This window comes from Pan troglodytes, chromosome 3 (assembly GCF_028858775.2).
Source record: "Pan troglodytes isolate AG18354 chromosome 3, NHGRI_mPanTro3-v2.0_pri, whole genome shotgun sequence".
Classification (NCBI taxonomy): domain Eukaryota; kingdom Metazoa; phylum Chordata; class Mammalia; order Primates; family Hominidae; genus Pan; species Pan troglodytes.
In genome coordinates, this window is record NC_072401.2 from 95,917,725 (window position 1) to 95,941,379 (window position 23,655).

General features: G+C 37.2%; 1 protein-coding gene across 16 annotated transcripts in view; it reads left to right on the forward strand.

Annotated features, from left to right (window-relative positions):
• Positions 1-23,655, forward strand: part of PDLIM5 (PDZ and LIM domain 5) — a 223,790-nt gene that overhangs the window by 66,129 nt on the left and 134,006 nt on the right. For all 16 annotated transcript variants that reach the window (XM_517349.9, XM_009448043.5, XM_009448048.5 and 13 more), the window contains exon 3: positions 11,775-11,926. In XM_517349.9, coding sequence (XP_517349.3) covers positions 11,775-11,926 — 152 coding nt within the window. The remainder of the gene's footprint in view (positions 1-11,774; positions 11,927-23,655) is intronic.

The following is a 23,655-nucleotide window of genomic DNA, read 5'->3' on the forward strand; positions in this document are numbered from 1 at the left end:
CAAACATGAAAGTGTAGATATCTCTTCAATATACTGACTTCCTTTCTTTTGAGTATATACCCAGCAGTGGGATTGCTGGATCATACAGTGGCTCTATTTTTTTTTTTTTAAGATGGAGTCTTGTTGTGTCACCTAGGCTGGAGTGCAGTGGTGCGATCTCGGCTCACTGCAACGTCCACCTCCCAGGTTCAAGCGATTCTCCTGCCTCAGCCTCCTGAGTAGCTGGGACTACTGGCATGCCCCACCACACCCGGCTAATTTTTGTAATTTTAGTAGAGACGGGGTTTCACCATGTTGGCCCGGATGGTCTCAATCTCCTGACCTCATGATCCGCCCGCCTCAGCCTCCCAAAGTTCTGGGATTACAGGCATGAGCCACTGTGCCTGGCCAGTAGCTGTATTTTTAATGTTGAGGAGCCTTCAAACTGTTCTCCATAGTGTTGTACTAATTTACGTTCCCACCAACAGTGTACAAGGGTTCCCTTTTCTCCAAATCCTTGCCAGCATTTGTTATTGCCTGTATTTTGGAAGAAAGCAATCTTAATTGGGATGAGATGATATCTCATAGTTTTGATTTGCATTTCTCTGATGATCAGTGTTGAGCACCTTTTCATATGCCTGCTTGCCATTTGTACGTCTTTTGAGAAATGTCTATTCAAATCTTTTGCCAATTTTTTTATTGGATTATTAGATTTTTTTTTTTCATAGAGTTGTTTGTCAGATGGGTAGTTTGCAATTTTTTTCTCCTATTCTGTGTTTTGTCTCTTTGTTGATGGTTTTCTTTGTTGTGTAGAAGCTTTTAAAGTTGATGTGTCCCATTTGTCCATTTTTTTGCTTTGGATGCCTATGCTAGTAGGGTATTGCCGGAGAAATTTTTGCCCAGACCAATGTCCTGGAGAGTTTCTCCAGTGTTTTCTTGTAATAGTTTCATAGTTTGAGGTGTTTGAGTTAAGTCTTTAATCCATTTTGGTTTGATTTTTGTATATGATGAGAGATAGACGTCTAATTTCATTCTTCTGCATATGGACGTTCAGTTTTCCCAGCACCATTTGTTAAAGAGACTGTCTTTTTCCCAGTGTATGGTCTTGGCACTTCTGTTGAAAATGAGTTTCTTGCAGGTATGTGGATTTGTTTCCGGATTCTCTATTCTGTTCATTGGTTTATATTTCTGTTTTTATCAGTACCATGCTGTTTTGGTTAATATAACCCTGTAGTGTAATTTGAAATAAGGTAATGTGATTCCTCCAGTTTTGTTCTTTGTGCTAAGGATAGCTTTGGCTATTCTGGGTCTTTTATGTTTCCATGTAAATTTTAGGATTGCCTTTTCTGTTTCTGTGAAGAATGTCATTGGTATTTTGATAGAGATTCTATTGAATTTATAGATTGCTTTGGGCTGCATGGACATTTTAACAATATTGATTCTTTCAATCCATGAACATGGAATATCTTTCCATTTGTTCCTGTCAGCTTCCATTTCTTTCATCAGCATTTTATAGTTTTCATTGTAGAGATCTTCTTTGGATAAGTTAATTCTGAGGTACTTAATTTAATTTGTGGCTGTTGTAAATGGGATTACTTTTTTGAATTGTTCATTTTTGGCATATAGAAATGCTACTGATTTTTGTGTGTTGACTTTGTATCCTGCAACTTTACTGAATTTGTTTATTAGTTCTAAATGGTTTGTGTGCGTGTGTGTATTCTTCAGGTTTTTCCAAATATAAGATCATATCATCTGCAAATAAGGATAATTTGACTTCTTCCACTCCAGTTTGGAACGTTGTATCTTTTTTGTTTGTTTGTTTGATTGTTCTAGCTAGGACTTCCAGTACTGTGTTGAGTAAGAGTGATGAAAATGGCCATTCTTGTCATGTTGCAGATTTTAGAGGAAAGGTTTTCAGTTTTTCCCCATTCAGTATGATACTAGCTGTGGGTCTGTCATATATGGCTTTTATTATGTTGTGGTATGTTCCTCTATTCCCAGTTTTTTGAGGGTTTATATCATGTAGGGATGTTGATTTTATCAAATGCTTTTTCAGCATCAATTGAAATGATCATATGGTTTTTGTCCTTCATCTTGTTGATATGATGTATCACACTGATTAATTTACACTTGTTTAACCATCCTTGCATCCCAGGGATAAATCCCACTTGGTCATGATGAATGATCTTTCTAATGTATTGTTGAATTCGGTTTGCTAGTATTTTCTTTTTTTTTTTTTTGAGACGGAGTCTCACTTGGTCGCCAAGGCTGGAGTGCAGTGGTGCAATCTAGGCTCACTGCAAGCTCTGCCTCCTGGGTTCACGCCATTCTCCTGCCTCAGCCTCCCAAGTAGCTGGGACTACAGGTGCCCACCATCACGCCCAGCTAATTTTTTGTATTTTTAGTAGAGGCGGGGTTTCACCGTGTTAGCCAGGATGGTCTCAATCTCCTGACCTTGTGATCTGCCCACCTCGGCCTCCCAAAGTGCTGGGATTACAGGCGTGAGCCACTGCGCCTGGCCTCGGTTTGCAGTATTTTCTGGAGGATTTTTGCATCAATGTTCATTAGAGATATTGGCCTGCAGTTTTCTTTTTCTGATGTGTCTTTGTCTGGTTTTGGAATCAGGGTAATACTGGCCTCATATAATGAATTTGAAAATATTCCCTTCTTTTTTACTTTTCAGAACAGTTTGAGTAGGATTGTATTAGTTCTTCAGATGTTTGGTAGACTTCAGCAATGAAGCCATTGGGTCCAAGGCTTTTCTTTACTGGGAGACTTTCTGTTACGGCTTTGGTCTCATTACTTACTATTGGTCTGTTCAGGTTTTGGATTTCTTCCTGGTTCAGTCTTGGTAAGTTGTATGTGTCTAGGAATTTGTCCCTTCTAGATTTTCCAATTTATTGGCATACAGTTGCTCATAGTAGCCACTAATGATCCTTTGGATTTCTGCAGTATCAGTAGTAATTTAGTCTCCTTTTTAATTTCTGATTTTATTTTTAAATGTGCATACTTTTTAAGAAAGAATTTCTAAAGAAAAGATACATATGCCAAAATAGAAGTATAATATTATTCATCACTTTATGTATAACAACAAAAAAATTAGGAAGTAACTTAAAAGACTAAATAGTAGCCTGTTGACTAAATACCTTTGATTTGCAATGTGGCAGTTCATCAGATGTTTATTGTGTTTTGTGTTTACGTCTGTGTACAATAGACCTAAATAGAAATATAAGATACAGTTAGTTTGAGGAGCATTGTATTATGGAGAGTTGGGTACACATGTGAAAAGTGGAATAGTATAAAACAGTAGATGAGAGAAAGAGCCTTGCCTCTTCTTTAATATCTTTTCTTAGAATTGAAGGTAACGCCTTATGGGAATAGGGCCTTATTAAATGTTAATGATTAACATTTTGAAGATTATTAAGGTTTTTAAAAAGCGAATCCCTGTTTTTATAAGCTATACTTACTTTAGCATGTGAAATCATGATTTTGCACTATTTGGAATAAGCATTCTGTTTTAAAAGTTCTTAAATTTTCTTGAGCTTTTTGTTTTGAAATATCTTTAGCTTGTGGGTTTTGAAAGGCCTGTGATTTTTCCTCCTATCGTAGAAGTATGCTGGCCTGGTGGTTACCAACCACACTTAGAGAAACTCTGTTCTCACATTTCATTAAATCGTAAGTTCCTATAATTTTTTTGGTTATAGACGCCTTTGAGGATTTGTGAAACGTCATGGTCCCACTCAATGGAAAATACATGCATGCTTGCACAGAATTTGCATACAATTTCAGAAGATTTGTCTCATCATTGAGGGAGGGTTGAAATGTATGATTATCATTGTTAATCCATTCCCAGGTATGCTAGATTTGACTAATTTGCTTTTAGTCTTTATAATTATTTGTGACATTTCCTATCATTTCTCTCACTATTCCAGAGTAGACTATATAGAAACACTGATTTCTCTGTAATTAACAAATTTGTTTGATTTTCAGATGTTTGTGGATGTGTTCTTTTTACAGACTATCATACTTTCACATTTCTAGTAGGATATTCACACATTAACACTTTGGATTTAGACATATGTAGATTAGCTGTAAGTCAGAAGTGTTAATGAGGCATCTCAATAGTAAATCACAGTTGATGAAGACATGTTTCTATTTATTAGGCCTTTGGTAGAGTAGAGTAAGATGCTGTTTTACTAAATAAGGGCTCATCATAGGAAATAAACTTAGACTACTAGAACAGACCGTGCCGTATCAGCAAAAGCCCTGTGTTTGAACTAGATAGCTCCATGGCTACATAAGGAAAAGAGACATAATTGCCCTCTTCTGTTTGCTTTTATAAGGGAGGATGACACGTACTTTGAGGTATTCTCCTCGTTGCTACCATATAAGGTGTATTCTCTAACTTTTGAGTAAAATTGGCATAACCAAAATAAGGCCCACTGTTAAAGTAAGTACTGCTCATATGAGTCAGGATTACACGTTTGCTCACAGAGGGACATCGGTGATTGCTTATTTTATTTCCCTACCATTCTAACCTACAAAAAGCCTTATCATTTTATTTCACAGAAAAAGGTAATAAATCCAAAGCAGTCTCTCTCTCTCTCTTTTTTAATTGGTATGAGGTCTCACTTGTTACCCAGGCTGGAGTGTGGTAGTGCAATCATGGCTCACTGCAGCCTCGATCTCCTGGGCTCAGGTCATCCTCCTGCCTCAGCCTCCTGAGTAGCTGGGACCACAGGTCCCAGATGGCACACACCATGCCCATCTAAATTTTTTAATTTTTTGTAGAGATAGGGTCTCACTATGCTGCCCAGGCTGGTCTCAAACTCCTGGGCTCAAGCGATCCTCCCACCTCAGTCTCCCAAAGTGCTAGTATTACAGGCATGAACCACTGTGTCCACCCCAGCCTTAGATTTTAAGAGGGATGTTCACATTAGACACGTAAACCAGAGATTGACATTTTAAATGTAGTTGAATAGCATTTGTAGACTGGTCAAAGTGCCAACATTATATAACAACAAGTAGTGAAGGACAGAACAATGTTAAATGCTGAAGTGTGATATTATAAGGTAGATTAATAAGCACTAGGATGATAATAAACCAATTAGGATTTGAAAAAAGCTGTAATGCATATATGGGGTGGGGGATATCACATCACACATTTTCTTTACTTCTGCTCACTTTACTAGTCCCTCAGTTGCTCGTAAAAACTTCACCGGGATTTTATTTATTTGTGTTGTTGAATGGGTTGAGTAGTACCTATTGTTGGCAGGAAAGCAAGTTCTGTGAAAGTTCTCTGTCATAGGTGTAATGCTCACACATTCTTATGTAGGTGTTTTGCAAGGGGGTGGTGACGCAAAAAGTCACATAGTCACGTTTATGGTATCCTGGGAAATATGTGGGAGAGAGATAACTAGAAACTGTCAACCGTAGTCTTATATGTTCAGATTCAAATTTTTTATTTGACAGCAGGTACTGGAAAATATATTTTAAAACACAATTCAAGATTTCTCATTAATTAGATTTTAAGAAAAATAACACTTTCTCAGTGCTTTTTCTGCCTGAAGAAAGTCTTATTTGTCAGACTGATATAATTTTATTAGCATAATTCTTCAAATTTTGGTAACAGCACTGTTAGAAAAACAACAGCTTCCATTTTCCCATGGTTTGGTTCCCAGGGTTTTTGGACATGGGAAATTTCTGTTAGTGTTTCTTTCTGTAGCTCTCATGTTTATATGTTCCTTTTTTACATTTACTATGTCTGATGGCATTCCTGCCATACCCATGGTGTTAGGGTCATGTGTTTCCAAGCATTCCATATTTGTTGAAAATATGCAGAAGATTGAAACTTGCCCTTTGGTAGTGGCTCTTTATATAGGTACATGTCTCCTACTTGTTGCCTGTAGTACATTATAGGATAATCACCAAAGTAAATTTCTTTTGAATCAACATAAATTGTTCTATTTAGTAAACATCTGACTATTAAAATGGTGTTACCTGTCTATATTACAAATCATTTCTATTGCTGATGCCTATTTTCTTAGTTTGGAAACTGCTGACTTATTTCCAAGGAAAAGCAAATAGAGGTTTTTGTGTACATTTTGAGTATTTCCTGCAATTTAGAAGGATAAATTTCATATATAGACAATTCTAAGACATTGGAGTCACTGTTGCGATTAAACATCGTGCCTTTTTATGGAAAAGCTTAGGGCATGTAGGAGCTATATTGAATGATCATATTAAAGAGAAATCTTAGATGGTTAGACTTATTTAAAATGATATCTGCCATAATGGGTTATAATTTTTAAAAATGAAAGCTCTATTGGTTTGTTTGTGATAGAAGTGCTCTCAAGAGGTAATAGCTAAGGGGAAGGGTTAGTGTAGCAGGTATATCCAACTCCTTATAAATCCTAAATAACATCCTTGTTTATGGATAAGTTTTCCATTTAGTGCACATTTGAGTTCCTTGTCTAAATGTTCTGCTGTCTTGAGATATTAATATTTTATTTTCAATGTAATTTTATAAAGACACAGTACTACTTTTTCTCTTATTGTTAAAATGATTAGGAACAAATGCTGGAACATTGTATGTGGAGGCTAAGCATTTTGGGTAATTTTAGTTATAAATTTTATTTGAGAACAATAAATTAATGACATGTTTAAAGGCATGCAAGTATTACTGTGAGAAAATTTACTCGAAATTATAGTTACTAATTATGTTCATGTATATTATTTTAAATGCAAATCAAAACATAGAATCTTTTCTTTTCTATAATTAATCATTATTTTGATGTTCTGTTCTGTTTAAATATTATTTTGTGCATATGTACTTGGATGTATATCACACCTAGAGATAAAGTCTGGATCTCACTTTCCAACACCGGGGACGTCTTTGTTTCCTCATGGTCTTGGTTCCCTCCTCTACCTTCTATACCAGTACTCTTCTTTGTTTCCCTGTTCTCTTTTTTCTTTTATTCCTGTCCTTCTCTGGCCTCCAGCTCAAGACTTCTTCACCAACATCGCTTTATTGCTTCTTATCCTTTGGCCTTTTGGTACAGTGGCAACACCTAACTGTCCTGAGAAGTGACAAGAGGCCACCATTCTTTAGGAATCGATTTTGGGAAACTCATAATTGGATAGTAGTAAGCAGGGAAGGAGGATGCAGTGAATTACGTTCTGAATGTGTGGCATATTCATCTCTGTTGCTGAGTGAGGGGAAAGTTAGGCTTAGAGAAGCAGAAGGAAGTTTAAGGAAGGAAGTGAAAAGCCAGAAGGAGGTCTGACCGGTCAGTTTGAAACGCTGTCTTCTCTGCCCTGTATGACCTTGAAGTAGGCTTCCTGCCTATGTGAATTTGTGACATTGTGTAAGAATAAACAATAAGATTGAGCATTTCCGGTGCATTTTGTGGTATGTGCTGTCCTGGTGTTTTATTTAACCTGCCCAGCAGCTCTGTGAGGCAGGTGGAATTATAGTCCTCATTTTCAAAGAGTGGAAGCTGGGACTTAGAGAGGTCAAGTAAATTCAGGTCACACAACTAGCAAATGGCAGAACATGAATATAAACTCATATTTGCCTGACTTCAAAGCCTGTGCTCAGTATTGTAGTCTTATTGTTGTATGGACATAGACAAGTTATTTAATCACGTTGAAGCTCTGTTTTCCCATCTGTAAAACGGACAACTACCTTACAAAACAGAGGAATGATGAAGCATCCTCCAAAGTCCCCGATTTACTGTTCATGCTTGGTAGATTATAGTACTAATTACTTTTTCTGGGTTGTTTCTTTCTTAGGACAGTAGAACACTATATGAGAGGAACTACCTTCCTAAAATGACTGAAAAAAAATTTACCTTTGGGTCTTTCCTAGTAAAGTAAGATGGGCAAGCTCAAGGCTCTGATTCCATTTTCTTTTACATTCTCCCAAATTCCCACAGTCTTTCCTATCTGCTTGCTGAAGACTGGACTTCCTTTTCAAGAGAAGACTTCTTGTCATCCATGATTACAGATAAAAGGGTTAAAATGCAGCTGTTCCTAGGGATGAGTTTTAATCTAAGTACAGATAACTGATATTAGATCCTTTCGTACTGAAGTTAATGGGGAGGCTTGGTAAAGATAACACTGTCTTCAGGAGCATACAGTTTTCTGGTTTTCCTTCATTTCAGCATCAGTGAACAGACCTGAACTCAGAGGCAGTTCCAACATGTACAGCCATGTGTGCTTGCAACTGAAGTGAGACCACAAAGTAATGTTTTTGAAGAAGCACTCAGCTACAATTAAAGTCTGTGGAAAATTGGATAGCAGTACTGAAAAATGCATTTAAAGATCAAAAAGGAAGCATTGCTTGTGATTAGTTTGATTTATACTGAGCTCGACCCAGGAGCCTCCCACAACTGCTTCCTTCCTACACTGTGCTTTTATGAAATACATACACACTTATGGCTGCCGTGTGCAAGATATACTGATGACAGAAAGTAAACTACTGCTTTAAACAAATGCAAGCTATTCAGACTTGAAAAACAGTGAAACAAACAAATCAAAAAAAGAGCTATGCAAATGATGAATGACTTTGTAGTCTTTCCTTGGCTGCTTAGATTCATAATGCTACATCCTACCCAATTAAGAGAAAAGTAACATTTATCTTTTTTATGAGTGAACAGATTGAGGAAGTGGTTCTGGAGATAAATGAAGCTCATAGGAGTATTTAGTTAAGTGCTCCTTTTTACAAGTCCTAAATTTGTTTTTCTGTGTATTGGGCATTTCCCACTATGTATAGCATTAGTTCAAGCTGATCATGCCCTTAAGTTTACATCTTATGAGTAGGAAGCCTGGGTAGAGAATAATGAAAATGGTTAGAGATTCCAAAAAGACATCAGTGTGGAAAACTCAAGATGATTAATATTACCAGGCTGAAAAACTGTAAACAAAAAGGAGTTTGTATGGCATTTAAAATATATGAAAGATTGTTCAGATGTTGATGGGCATTTGTTTCCATTTGTGCTAATTGATTGAGAAAGAATTAAGATTCAGTACAGTTAAGTTCTTCCTAATACTTGTTATACAAAGTTACCAAGGGAAGTTGTGAAAGTTTTAGAAAACCTACAATATTCAAGGCTCTCGGAGAAGAGCAAATTATAAAACATGATCCCTGACCTTATGGAGCTTGTTTTGAAGCTGGAAACAGATTGGTGACAAATTATAGATGGCTTGTATTTTCTGTACATTGTAGGAAGCAGAAGACATTTGCAATTTTTCTACTCTCATTTTATAAATAGGGAGTTGATATGATTAGAACTTTCCAGTGCGAGAGGTAATGGGGCCACCATTCGGGAATGTTAAGATGGAAGAAAAGGAGACAAATATGGAGAATGTGAAGGTAGGAAAGATCTGTAGAAAACTCTAGTGGAAGGCAAGTAGGCTATAGGCAAGAGCAATGTGAAAGATGATCAAGACTTGGACTGTCATAGGAGAGGAATGGAAGGATGGACAGATCACATTTACATTGTTACATTTAGTAATTTTCCTAGATGTGGTACTTAAGGAAGAGGCAGAATCCATGTGGCTATAGGATTCCTGTGCTCCATGATCTGAAAATAAGGGTGACAGAATAAACGCAGTCCTAGAAAGAAAGGTAATTCTAAGAAATTGATTTTGAACGTCTTGAGATGATAGACTCTCAAGAGATCTAGTATGTAAAGGGAGCAGAATAAGAAAAGTTATCTGGTTATGACATTGTCTTTGATTCCATTATTTTCTTTCTATGATGTTCATTACCTTTATATTACTACTGAACTAGGAGTATTTAAGTTGCTTCTGTTGGGAACACTTAGAACAAATGCCCATAGATTTCAGTGTTTCTGTTTTCAGACTACTTTATGTGAGGATGGTGAGGTAATTTAACTGCATTCTATTTCTAGTTAATTTTTTGTTTAATGCCTGCCCTTCTTTGCTAAAATAAAATCTAGGATGACTTATGTTTACTTTCTCTCATTACAAAGATGTCAAATTTTATTTCATTTGCTGATTTTAGTAGGGCATAGATGTCCATTTGTCTCACAGAAGTCTTCCAGATTTGACTTTTATTTTAGGATTAAACCTGTAACTTTGTACAGGTAGCAGTTCACAGATAAACTTTTAAAACTGGCGGGGACCTTAGAAGGCCTCTGAGATCGTCTAGTGCAGGCCCTGCATTTCTCAGATCAGTAATCTGAGGTCAAGGGAATAATAATACAGTAATAGCTAACATTTATTCAACTATATTATCTATGTGTAATCATGATAACCTGATAGCATAAGTGGAACGACCTTCCTGAAGTCCCAGAGAAAGTGGTGTATAGCTCACTCGCTTTCAGAACTGTTTTCTTTAAATGTTTTCTAAAATCATTAGGTTTTTTTTTAAACTGTGATAAAATAAACATAACATAAAAGTTAACCATGTTTATCATTTTATTTTTTATTTTTTGAGGGGATGGAGTCTTGCTCTGTTGCCCAAGCTGGAGTGCAGTTGCACGATCTCAGCCCACTGCAACCTCTGCCTCCCAGGTTCAAGCAATTCTCCTGTCTCAGCCTCCCGAGTAGCTGGGATTACAGGCATGCACCACCACGCCTGGCTGATTTTTGTATTTTTGGTAGAGATGGGGTTTCACCATGTTGGCCAGGCTGGTCTCAAACTTCTCACCTCAAGTGATCTGCCTGTCTCGGCCTCCCAAAGTAGTTTATCATTTTAAAATGTATAATTCAGTTGCATTCACTGAATATAGTTACGGTGTTGTGCGACCTTCTGACTTACCTAGTTCTAGAACTTTTTCATCATCACAAACAGAAACTCTGTATAAGATTTTAGTTTCAAGTACTAGAGAAATACTGGTTATTTACTTGCTTTTTCAGGCCTAGTCTCTCCCATCTTCCAGCAACTCAGTATTCAGTGTGATCTACTTACACTTACTGAATGCTGAGCTGTCATATGAATTTGAATGGTTTCTTTAATTTGTACTTGTTTCATATTTCTAGGTATCTATGAAAAGTTCACTGTCACTTAGCATAATATATCTGCTTCTTTTGGGGCAATGAAATATATACACACGAAATTTGAAGGAGATCAGACTAAATAATGTAAACACATAGAAGATTTTATTGAGCAGGGGAAGAAAGACTAAGGATTAAGGACTGTGACATACACAAAAAAGTTGGGTTGTCTCAGATACAAAGAGTTTCCCTTCTGCAAATGCCTAGAGCAGGAAGCACACCCAGTATAAAAGATATTTGGGCTTGGAATCTGAAAGAATTCAATCCCCAAACCCTGGATATGAACTGGACTCAACAGGAAGGATTGTTTAGCAGATCTTCCCTCTCTGTTCCTCTTTATGCTCAAACAAAAATACAGCTGTTAAAAGAGTTTTAAAAAATTATTTCTAAAAGAGTATAAAAACCCCATTCAGATTGCGTTCTTTTTATTCTGCTAAAATGTGAAGTTTCCTTGGCTGCTTCTCTTCCTGATTCATAAAAATCACACAACTACTGTTGCACAATAAAGAAATGGAGAAATGATCAGGGAATCTTTCTCAGAAAATTCAGTTTGTTTTTTTTATAGAGCAAATAAGAATTTAAGAAAAACATTTAAATCATTTGAATTTTATCTTTACATGCTAAAATTCTGTACATGTTAAACAAGACAGTTTTATGTTACTTCAATAGTATATTAATATGCTTTTGGTATAAGCAAAAGTATAATTTTTATCAGCATTTATTATTCTTTTTCAAACAGTGACACTCCTAATGAAATATATTTATTACAGCTAAAAGATGGCGGCAAGGCAGCCCAGGCAAATGTAAGAATAGGCGATGTGGTTCTCAGCATTGATGGAATAAATGCACAAGGAATGACTCATCTTGAAGCCCAGAATAAGATTAAGGGTTGTACAGGCTCTTTGAATATGACTCTGCAAAGGTAAGTTGCTTTTTGTTTGTCCCTGAAAGAGAAAACAACATTGAGGAATGTGTTTTTGTGTGTCTGACTCACAGTGTTAACTAAGACTCAGTTTCTGCTACCATCATTTCAGGTAAATAAAAAATATAATGGCTCTTAAATTGGATAATTAAGCAGCAAGAGAATTGCTGAAAGCTATGAGTTATTTCCCCATCAAAAGGCATGTATTCCCATACTAATAAAAATTGTGTGGGCCTGTAATCCCAGCACTTTGGGAGGCCAAGGCGGGAGGATTGGTTGAGCTAAGGAGTTTGAGACCAGCCTGGCCAATATAATGAGTCCTCGTCTCTACAAAACATAAAAAAATTAGCCAGGCGTGGTGGTGTGTGCCTGTAGTCCCAGCTATCCAGGAGGCTGAGGCAGGAGGATTGCTTGAGCCCAGGAGGTCAAGGTTGCATTAAGCTCTGATCGTGCCACCGCACTCCAGTCTGGGTGACAGAACGAGACCCTGTCTCAAAAAAAAAAAAAAAAAAAAAATTGTGTATACAGCTTCAGAGAATTCAGGAATTCTTGAAATTTCTCGATGGAGTGCAGGCTAAGAATTCTTTCTGTTAGGTAAAATTCTGAGCAGTATATTAAAGGGTATTCTTTTAGGATATGATTTGGCTTTCATTAGTTTGTCCTTTTCTCTTTTTTTTTTTTTCTGAGTAGAAAATTTTTAATAGAGTCATTTGAAGGCTGGACTTTTTGAACTTATTGCTTTCTAAAGTCACTCTGGCCTCAAATTATAAAATAATTAATCATCACATTGTTTATAATATATCAGGTATTTTGAGCATCCCATCATTTGAAACCTGCACCAAAATCATCTGGAGTGCTTGTTAAAAATACTGATGTCTATACTGAATCCGAATTTCTGGAAGGAAAGACCAGGAGTTATATTTGTTGAAGTTCTCTGTGGTTATTATGACTTACAAAGTTTGATCACTGTAGTATCCTGGGCTGAAGGCAAGGGAGGAGAAAGAGGGAATGCAGAGTGATGGAAGGGTAGCTGTGAACCTTCAGCTTTATAATGAAGGTAGCTTGATCATATAAGAGGTAGTTATGGAGATTTTAAGCAAATCTTGTTTTTGATGATTACAAAAAGTGTTCTGAATTCTATCAGATTTGGAAAACACCACTTTTTCTCCCTCCCCAATCTCTTCCATAATTATATTGCATATAATTATCTTAGTCTTCCATAAATTATCATGCATATTATGAATCTTTAAGAGGGAAATAGGCTGGGCGCTGTGGCTCACGCCTGTAATCGCAGTACTTTGGGAGGCTGAGGTGGGTGGATCACCTGAGGTCAGAAGTTTGAGACCAGCCTGGCCAACATGGTGAAACCCAGTCTCTACTATAAATACAAAAATTAGATGGGTGTGGTGGTGCATGCCTGTAATCCTAGCTACTTGGGGGCTGAGGCAGGAGAATCACTTGAACTCTAGAGGTGGAGGTTGCAGTGAGCCAAGATCTTGCCACTGCACTCCAGCCTGGGCAACGGAGCGACACTCTGTCGCCCCACCCCCCAAAAAAATATTAAAAAAAAAAAGAGGGAACTAAAACCTGGTACCTTCCCAACATATTTGGCTATGGAACCTTTTTCTTGGAGCCTCTCCTAGGAGTCGTGTTTTGTGAAAAACACTTAGGCAGTGCTTCTCTGCTTTTTGCTACTGCTGTCCTAGGTGATTGCTAGTCAAAGGATTTCTATAGGATAAATTATATTTACCTGAGTATCAATTTGGTATTAAAACTGAATAGGAAATTGTTTTTACAAACTTTGACTTAGACATACAGATCTATTTTGAGGTATTATGACTTTCTAAGCAGTTTCCTCTTTAGGGTCTTTTTAAAAAACTTAGAGAAATTCTTTTCAGTGGGACTGCTGAATCAATGTTTATATGTATTTTAAATTTTGATAGGCTATTAGCTATACATTTTAATGCGTAGGAAAGTAGTCAATAAGAAAAGTAATTGGTTATAAAAAAATTTGTTTCATTAGTATTCTTCTGTTCTCTATATTGAGACATGTAACATGAAAGTTGTTACTAATCAAATGAAAGTAATTTTTAATTTACCAAGTATGAATTTTGAAGGGAAATCAAGAGGTCAAGAAGCTTAACTTGTTTGAGATATCAAGAAAGCAAAACAAATAGAGATGATGACAGGCTGTTTTACACATTCTAAAACTGAAAGTTTATTTAAGGGTATGAGCTCTTTCATGGGTTGCGTACAATTTCTTTCATACCAGCCTGCTTGTTTTCACATTGTGCTGCTTATTTTATGACCCAGGAACCAGAATCTTATTTTCTATTGAAAACACTTCTGAGCCCCATAAGAATAGATAAAAACCAGATGTTGCCCTGTTTGGATGCCTTTCCAATTTATGTAATCTGCTACTGATTCTAATAAAGATTCTTTAAGGCTGCTTAAATACAGAATCTGACAAACCAACTTACAAAATTGGCTTGTTATAAACATTTGAGTATACTACTTAATCATATCTTCATATTTCTAAATAATAGACATTCAAGGACCCAAACTATTGGGGAGTATTTTAGAGTCCCATTGTTATTCATTGGCGTTCTCTTCAAGTTTTTGAACAGTTCTTGTGTTAGGTAATGTCAGCCTGTTTTGATAGAGTGTGTGGTTAACAAAATTCGTAGTATAACATTGACGGTGCTACTGAAGAAATACTTTTGCCTTTTAAGGAAAAAAATACAACTTTGAAGAGTTACCTTTGATTCTTTTCTATACCAGGACCATTCTCTCCTTAAGTTTTCTCTCTTATATCAAAGTAAGTATGTTTTCCAAGTTTGAACAGCATTTCTTTCTTTTTTTTTTTTTGAGACTGAATCTCGCTCTGTCGCCCAGGCTGGAGTGCAGTGGCACCATCTCAGCTCACTGCAATCTCCACCTCCCAGGTTCAAGGGATTCCCCTACCTCAGCCTCCCAAGTTGCTGGGATTACAGGCGCATGTCACCATTCCTGGCTGATTTTTTTGTATTTTCAGTAGAGATGGAGTTTCGTCATGTTGTCCAGGCTGGTCTCGAGCTCCTGACCTCAAGTGATCCACCTGCCTCGGCCTCCCAAAGTGCTGGAATTACAGGCATGAGCCATTGCGCCTGGCCTGAACAGCATTCTTTTTTTTTTTTTTTTTTTTTTGAGACAGAGTCTCACACTGTCACCCGGGCTGAAGTGCAATGGCACAATCTCAGCTCACTGCACCCTCCACCTCCCAGGTTCAAGCAATTCTCCTGCCTCAGCCTCCCAAGTAGCTGAGACTAAAGGCACGCATCACCACGCCCAGCTAATTTTTGTATTTTTAGTAGAGACAGGGTTTCACCATGTTGGCCAGGATGGTCTTGATCTCTTGACCCCGTGATCTGCCCGCCTTGTCCTCCCAAAGTGCTGGTATTACAGGCATGAGCCACCACGCCTGGCCCTGAACAGCATTCTTAATTGTCCTCTGGTCAGTTCTTCATTCCACTTCTCACCAACCAGATTACTCTGAATTCTTCCAAACTAAGTTACCTACAAGAGTACTTTTTCAGTGAACTCTTCCCTTCATAAACTTGAAGTTTTCTGCATGAATATATACTACTATCATTTACAGACTTGTCTTAGTCCAGTTTCCTAGAGCAGAGTCTGAGATGGGGATTCTTGTGCAAGTGATACAGTAAGGGATTCCTTTAAAGAAAGGAGTGAGTGAAACAGGGTTGGGAAGCAGAAGAAACTGAGATGAGCAAAGGTGTGATTTCAGGGGATATCCAACTTCACTTGATCCAGCAGGAAACTTGGGAATAAAATTGCACTACAGAGTGAGTCTGTCTTGCCTTGAGGCAATGAAACTGGGCTTTTGTACCCCCTTCCTTGTATTTGTTAGTTATTAGCTGTCAGCTGCCCTGGAAGTATGTTGTGTGAGTAAACAGAGAAGAGGGCTAGGAGGTAGCTTATATTGCTTCCAAAGAAAGTTACTGGTGTGAACCATTAGAAGCAATGGAAGAAACACCTGGGGAATTGGTGTACCAAACCATTAGAAGGGTTCCAGGAGATCTAAGCTGGGCACAGACAACAGCACGTGCTATGGGATTCTATCCAGACTAATCCCTCTGCTCAGAAGGTCGTGTTCTTTGTAATCGAGTCCTCCTCACATTGTCCTCTCCAGATCACCACCACTCATCACTGAATGCCCTTTCTTCCATTTAGGATAGGTTTCTCACCATCCTTCTCTTGCCTTTATGCCCTCTCATGAAATTCATTTCATCTGAAATGCCCACCACCTGTTCACTGCCAGTGCATGCCTTCACATCCACTAAACCCAAATCGAGTGTCTCCTGCCCACAGTCTGTTCCTACTATCGCACCTCACTCCTTTTTCCCCTTCTGAACTTGTGTGAAATAGTTTATGCCATTCAGTTCAGCGTTTAATTATACACTAGGTATAATCAGGAATAACAAGGGCAATTCCACGAGTCTTATACAAATAAACCTAATTAGCTAATAGTCATACCTAGCACTGCCTATGTTATTTACTAATTATTCCATGTATATTAGTCGTGGTTCTCCAAGAAGACTCTTTAAGAGCAAAAACCATGTTTTTTTTTACTCTATTTGTATTTGATAGCATCTTGTATAGTAGTCTGTTTTTGATAGGCACCAGTATTATTTCCCAAAGTAGGAATCATTTATCTATTTCACTAATATTTTCTGAACTCTTACTATGTGCCGGGCACTGTTATAGATTTTGGGGACATAGCAGTGAACAAACCAAACAAAAATCTCTGCTTTCATAGTACTGACATTTTAGAGGACTGAGACAGATAATAAACAAGTAAGCAGAATATGTAATATATCTCGTGTGGATATATTACACGGAATATTATAGGGAAAAATAAAGCATGTGAGGGAACACCTTCTCACTTGGGGTACTCATGCCCAGATATCCAATAACCTTCTCACTGTGGCTTTCCTTACCACCCTATTTTAAACTGCAGTTTCCCAGGGAATTGCATGAGTATCCAAAGCAGAGCGAAGAGCCAGTGTGGTGGCCCTCTGTCAGGGAGGCTGGTATAGCCAAACAGAGTGAGTGAAGGCAGACTGGTTAGAAGTAAGGTCAGAGAGGTAGCAGGAAGGGAGTAGAAGTGGCGAGAACTTGTAGGGCCTTGTGGGTCATTGCCTTGTTTGCAATCAAATTTAAGTTTTCCAGGGCCTATGAAAACATTGTGAGAATGCTCTGGAAAGTTATAGCTGGTTGGCCAGGGATCTAGAGCAGGGTTTTGGAGAGAAATAACTTACAGTCACGGAAAGGAAGGCCAGAGGAAGGAGCAGACCAGGTCTCCCCCAACTCAATAGTGGTGGCGCTGCCTTTTCCTGCTAGCACTGTAGAAATGCTGGATGAGGACCACTGCTGCCCAAATTCTGCTCTCCTCCACCTAAGAATTCCCAGGGAGAGAATGAAACCCAGTTTTTGTTTTTGAAAAGAAAATTACCAGTAATTTTGTTTTGTTAATTTTTTTGCATTGAATATTATTCTTATATATCCACTAATTTTTAAGAAAATATACGTGTATATTCAAAATTTGGTTTCATTTTTAGGCCCAACCTCAATATCTTAAAATAGGATTTAGATAAGAAAAAGTAAGATAAAGATACTTGCTTGAGTCGGGTGGTTTTGTAACTGTTATTTATGTCTACTTTAATTTGGGGGCATATGATAAAGCAAACACATTTTCTTTCTATGATATCCTAAAAAATAAGACTTGACTCAGTATACTCTGCGTTTCTAATGAACATAAAAGTGTGAATGGTTTTATTTTGATTTGTCTTTTATCGTTGAAAAAATTGGAAAAAACATATTTTTTTCCTGGCCGTGAAACTAATTCTAGGAGTACTGCAACTGAACTGTAAAAAATTCTATTTAAAATTATTTTTACTCTTGGGGAAGTCAGGCAAATAACAGTGCTTATTTTTAAATGTCAAATGTGTTTGCCTATGATTTTGATCCAAATCAAAGTGGATCATTTTTTTAAATTACATTATTTCAGTTGATACAAGAAGAAAATTACTTTCAAAAGCTTCGATGTCTAATTAAACTATTAACTGTATTAGAGCTGGTTTCTATGAAAAAGGTTTTTAACTGTTCCATTTATTTCAGTAGTTAGCTACATAGTAGGACATAGATAAACTTGTTACATGCTTATTGTATGATTTAGGGCTAGTGGCTAAACTACTGGGCCTTAATTTTCTTGACTATAAAATGAGGTCATGGGTGATTTCTAAATTCCCTTTTTGTAATAAAAATAGTGGTTCTTGTTCTGGTTTTTCAACTGTAAATGGATAAGTTCCCTAGAGCTTGCTATTAGATCAAACCAACTTAAGTTTGCTTATTTTGGCTGAGAGAATCAGGAAATTGGACTTTCTTCATTGGAGTTATCTTAAACTGTGCCAGGTTAACAAAGTGACTTGTACTGTTCTGCTCACTTTAAGGTGAAAGGTAGGTCAGATGGGTATGCAAGCATCATTTATTCATCAGAAAATACAGTACTATATATTTTTATTCTTATTGTATGTTGTTAAATTAATCCTCTTGGAATCACAGAATATATATATATATATATATATATATAGTTTTTCTACTCTTCCTTGTTTTTATATTACTAGTAGTGGCATGTCTGTGGTTTTTTAAAATTTTTGTTTCTTGTTCTTCAAACTTCATTTACTGTATAACTTGTTATGATTGGAAGTGAAAGACCTAGAAGAATTGAGTTTTGAAAAATATTGATGTACTACTCTTTCTGCCTTCCCCTTCTTCTTCATCCTTCAAACAACAAAAAGATTGCCAGAGGTCCAAATACTGCTGCTAATGAATGACAGATTGGAGTAATTTAATAGGTACATTGGATTATAAGAGAAAAGAAGAAGTAGCTGTTGTACCAGACTGAAGCTATTAGCCATCTTTTGTCTCATTTTAATGGGTTGTTTAATATCCCATTACTGTTAGCTTTATGGGTTCAACTCTGCTGTTTCTTTCACCAATAGAATAGAGGCAGGAGTTTAGAAAGTACTTTTTTCAATCGAAGTTTTCAGTTCTCTATCTGGGACATTTCAGTTCATGTGAATTAAAAGATATTTAGCTAGATTTTTTTTCTTTTAATAATTGGAGTTTCACATCATCCCATTTGAAGTTACTTTTTTTTTCTTCTTTGGTATTTCACGTACTTTTCTAGTGTTTATTCTTCAGTTTAGCTTTTACTACTTCTTCTTTGCTTATTTGTTTTTAATTCTTAGGTTGGAGGATGACAGTTTTTCAGAAGGACTAAGTCTGATTGATTATGTCCCCTATCCATCATTAAAATTAGAAATGCTGCTTAGGAATGGGAAAGAGGACAAACATGTATTGACATGCTTTGTGAATTTTTTTTCTTACATATATCATTAAATCCTTATATCAATCCATTGAGGAAGAAGTTAGCCTATTTCAGGTGAATATATAATGCCTTAGAGGTATCCAATCTTTTGGCTTCCTTGGGCCACATTGGAAGAGGAGTTGTTTTGGGCCACACATACAATATGCTAATACTAGCGATAGCTGATGAGCTTAAAGTAATCACAAAAAAAACTCATGTTTTAAGAAAGTTTACAAATTTGTGTTGGGCTGCATTCAAAGCCATCCTGGGCCACATGCAGCCTGTGGGCCGTGGGTTGGACAAGCCTGGCCTAGAGAGTTTGTGTGATTTGCCTAACAAACTCAGATCAGTTCATAGCTTATGCCCTCCTTACTTTCTTTGCTGTGGCAAAGGACTTAATGACTAGTCTCCTAGTATATATTTGATAAAGTGGGATAGATGCATAATAGGGGTCACTCTTCCTCTACTTATAAGCAACTGCATCTCTGTTAAAAAGTACTTTTCATTTTTTACTCTCCCCTGTCAGTATTCTGTAATAAAAATTATACGTAAATTATTTTCTGTGTGCTTTAAAAAGACCCTATATGTTAGAGTGAAAGGAAAAGTGGGGGAAAAGCTTATAGGTTAATGGGCCACTAGATAGAAACATTCGTTTGGATACTGACTTGTGTATATGGTTTCCCATCCTAAGCCAGAAAGTCATCTTTTATTTTTCTCTTCCAAATTTATAACCCTATTGACTATATTTGTTAGTTCATTCCTATGCTTCTATGTATGCATTCTGTGAGTAACTAAAAATTCAGGAATTTTTAAAAAAATATGTTTTATATGGCTGACTGCCACAACTACTACTTGAGATCATCATTACAGCAGATACTACTGTTACTACTTGAGCCATCATTCCAACAGTTACTACTGTTACTCCTTTAGACCATCATTATGAGACTGAATGAAGGGACGGACGAACGTAGAAATGAAAACTTTAGACAAAAGTAACTATTTTAAAGGAAAGGCTAGCATGGAGAAGAAGAGAGAAGAAGAAAAGGGCTCCCTGCTTCTGGTGAGCAAAGGCAGCCGCCTAAGCTTCTACAGCCCTTGGTATTTATTGGGTAACAAGGGCAGGGAGGAGGAGGTAACAATTAGTCAGCTGCTTAATCCATCACAGGTTCATATTGTTACTAACAGGCTTCAGTTATGCCTAATCATAAGAAACACTTGCGCCTGGGTCGTGACTGCCCTCAGCAATCCTTCTGGGTGGCAGACGCAGTTTGTCAGTTTGCCAACATTCTGCATTTATGACAGTTTGCTGCTTACTCTCATATAGCCTCCAGTGGTATACTGAGTTGATCACAACCCTCACTCTTTTGGCCTCCAACAGTTTTAGGGGCCAGGCACTGTGGCTCATGCCTGTAATTCCAGAACTTTGGGAGGCCGTGATGGGCAGATCATTTGAGGTCAGGAGTTCAAGACCAGCCTGACCAACATGGTGAAACCCCGTCTCTACTAAAAATACAGAAAAATATTTAGTAGGGTGCGGTGGTACGCGTCTGTATTCCAGCTATTGGGGAGGGTGAGGCAGGAGAATTACTTGAGCCCGGGAGGCAGAAGTTGCAGTGAGCTGAGATCGCACCACTGCACTCCAGCCTGGGCAACAGAGTGAGACTCCGTCTCAAAAAAAGAAAATATGTTTTAGAGACTGTTTCGTCAACATCACACGCACTGGAAGAGACCATAATTGTCAATCAACAAATCAATCAGGGGACATAGAAAATAAGTATTTATCTTATATATCTCTTTTTCTTCAATTCAGTAGGCCTTAAAGATTGTTGGAAATTGACTTGAAGGCTCAATTTAATTCTGAATAGTCTGTGGCAGTTTGACAATAAACAGATCTGATAAATATGGGTTGGTTAGGGTGTATTTTGTATTGTGAAATTCTTCACTTTGACTTTACATCTTGAAAGTTTTTTTTTAACATATGAAAGTCTTATTTATTTCTCTGAAGGAAAACTTACTTCAATCTATACTCCTTTGGGAAAACAATCCCAGGAATAATATGTTTAAAGATCTGTTTAGTTTTAAATCTTTAAAAATTTTTTTGGATCACACCTAAAATAGTCTTTGCAAAATGAAATTTTAATATGTAGAATTTTTAAGGTCCATGAAATAGAGATGTAAAGAAGGTGAATGGCACCAGCATTGGCTTTGAAATTAGGCAAACTTGATCCAAATCCTGGTTTCACCATTTCCTGGCTATGTGACCTTAGGCAGGTTATGTAACTGAGTTTCAGTTAACCACTTGTACCTGCCTTCTAGGGCTTTTACACAGGTTGAATGAAATAGCCTATGTAAAGAACCTAGGACATAATAAAGATGAGTTTTTTCTCTTCCTATTTCTCTCTTCAGTTAATAAGTGAGTATTAGTACGGTATCCATTGTAAAGTACTTCTAGAGGACCATATTTGTTTTGTTTCTTGGCAACAAAAATGGGTGTGGCTGAGGGAAAGAGGGAGAAACTGAGAGAGGGAAATCAGTAGGTCATTACCTGACAAAGTCAGAAAGATAATGATGCAAGATTTAGATGAGAGGATTGCTTAGTCAAATGAGTGATTTTGGATCATGTAGATGTAATTAAAGCTTTTTCAAAGAGTATAGTGGATGCAAACATGTTTACTGCCAGCTAATTACTGCTTTGGTTCAAAATTATTGTCTAAACCAATAATTTATGGCCCATCTGGCAGGAAAGATAGTGGCAGCAAAGAGAAACCAGTACACACCTAGTCTTGTTTATTCTGCTAACTCCTCGTGTTCATCTTAGAGGAACGATGCAAATGTAGTTCTTCTTTACTGTAGGTTAAGTCAGAAAGACAAACAAAAATGTGAGTTTTTTCTCTCATTTTATATTCATGTATATTCCCTTTAAAGTAATTTTCTGAGTAACATATTAAAATCAAGTAAAATTACTAACTTTTGGAACATGTTTTTCTGATACTTTTAGAAGAAATTTTCTTTTAAAACCCTCCCTCAGCACTACCATTTATTACTGAGGTTTAAAATTTCATAATGTTCATTAAATTTAAAAATTTGGACTTTTCCTTCAGATTTACATTATGACTAGCAGCCATAAGAGGTGGACATAAAGAGATTTATAATCTTTGCCCTTAAAGAATTTATAATCTCTTTATTGAGATCGGAAGAGATAGAATATGCTACAGGGGTTCAAAGGAGAGTTAAAGATCCCATTCTAATGGAAAGCCTTTGTGGAGTTGCAGAAACCTGGGCTAGGCTTTGAAGAATGAGGTTAAATGAAATAGCATATGTAAAGAGCCTAGGACATAATAAGGATAAGTTTTCTCTCCTTCCTATTTCCCTCCTCAGTTGATAAGTATTAGTATGGAATCCATTGTAAAGTACTTCTAGAATATCATATTTGTTTTGTTTCTTGGCAACAAAATGGGTGTGACTGAGGGAAAGAGGGAGAAACAGAGAGGGAAGTCAGGTAGGTAGTCGGGTAACTACTTGACTTCCCTGACTTCCCTCTCTCTGTTTCATATTCAGATGGAGGAATATCCTCTTGAAGTAGTATGAAGATGACAAATCCCCAAGCAAATGTTGACCAACTGGAAATAGAGATAAGAATGAAAGAAAAGTGAAGTCAGAATACTAAGCCTTGCAGGGTCTTAGACACTGAGGTATTATTGAAAGCTTTATCAGAAAAGTGACATTTTCAGGACCATATTTTGTAAGACTGCTTGGAAAGAGGTGGAGAGAGACCAGAGGCAGGGAGACTAGTCAGGCAAGTATTGCAGTAACCTGGCTTAGTGACGGCTTGAAATAGAAAGCAGGAGAAATTAGAGAAGTGAGAACTGAGCAGTACTTCTGTAAGCCACAGTCGTGTTCTGGATAGATGTAGAATGAGGGAAGAGTCAGAAGTATCTCAGGATTTTAGCCTGCTTAGGCCCAGGCTCAGTGTTCTGCCCCTTTCACCTTCCTCTTGCTCTTCTGCTCACTGAAGTCTGGCTTTGCTCCTGTCATGTTACTGAAGCTGTTTCTCACTATGATGTATTACAGATTCTGCAAGTTCAATGTGGGCAAAACTAAGCTCTATGCCTTGTCTCACAAATTTGTGTCTCCTGCTGCTGCACTTGGTGAACGGCCCCACCATTCACCCCATTATCCAGATCAAAAAGACGCCTTCCTTGCCTGAACCTCCCACTTTCACCTGTAGCCACCTGTTCATTAGCCTTTGTATATATGTCTCAAAACAGACTAGGAATAGAGTAGAGGAAATTAGTATGGC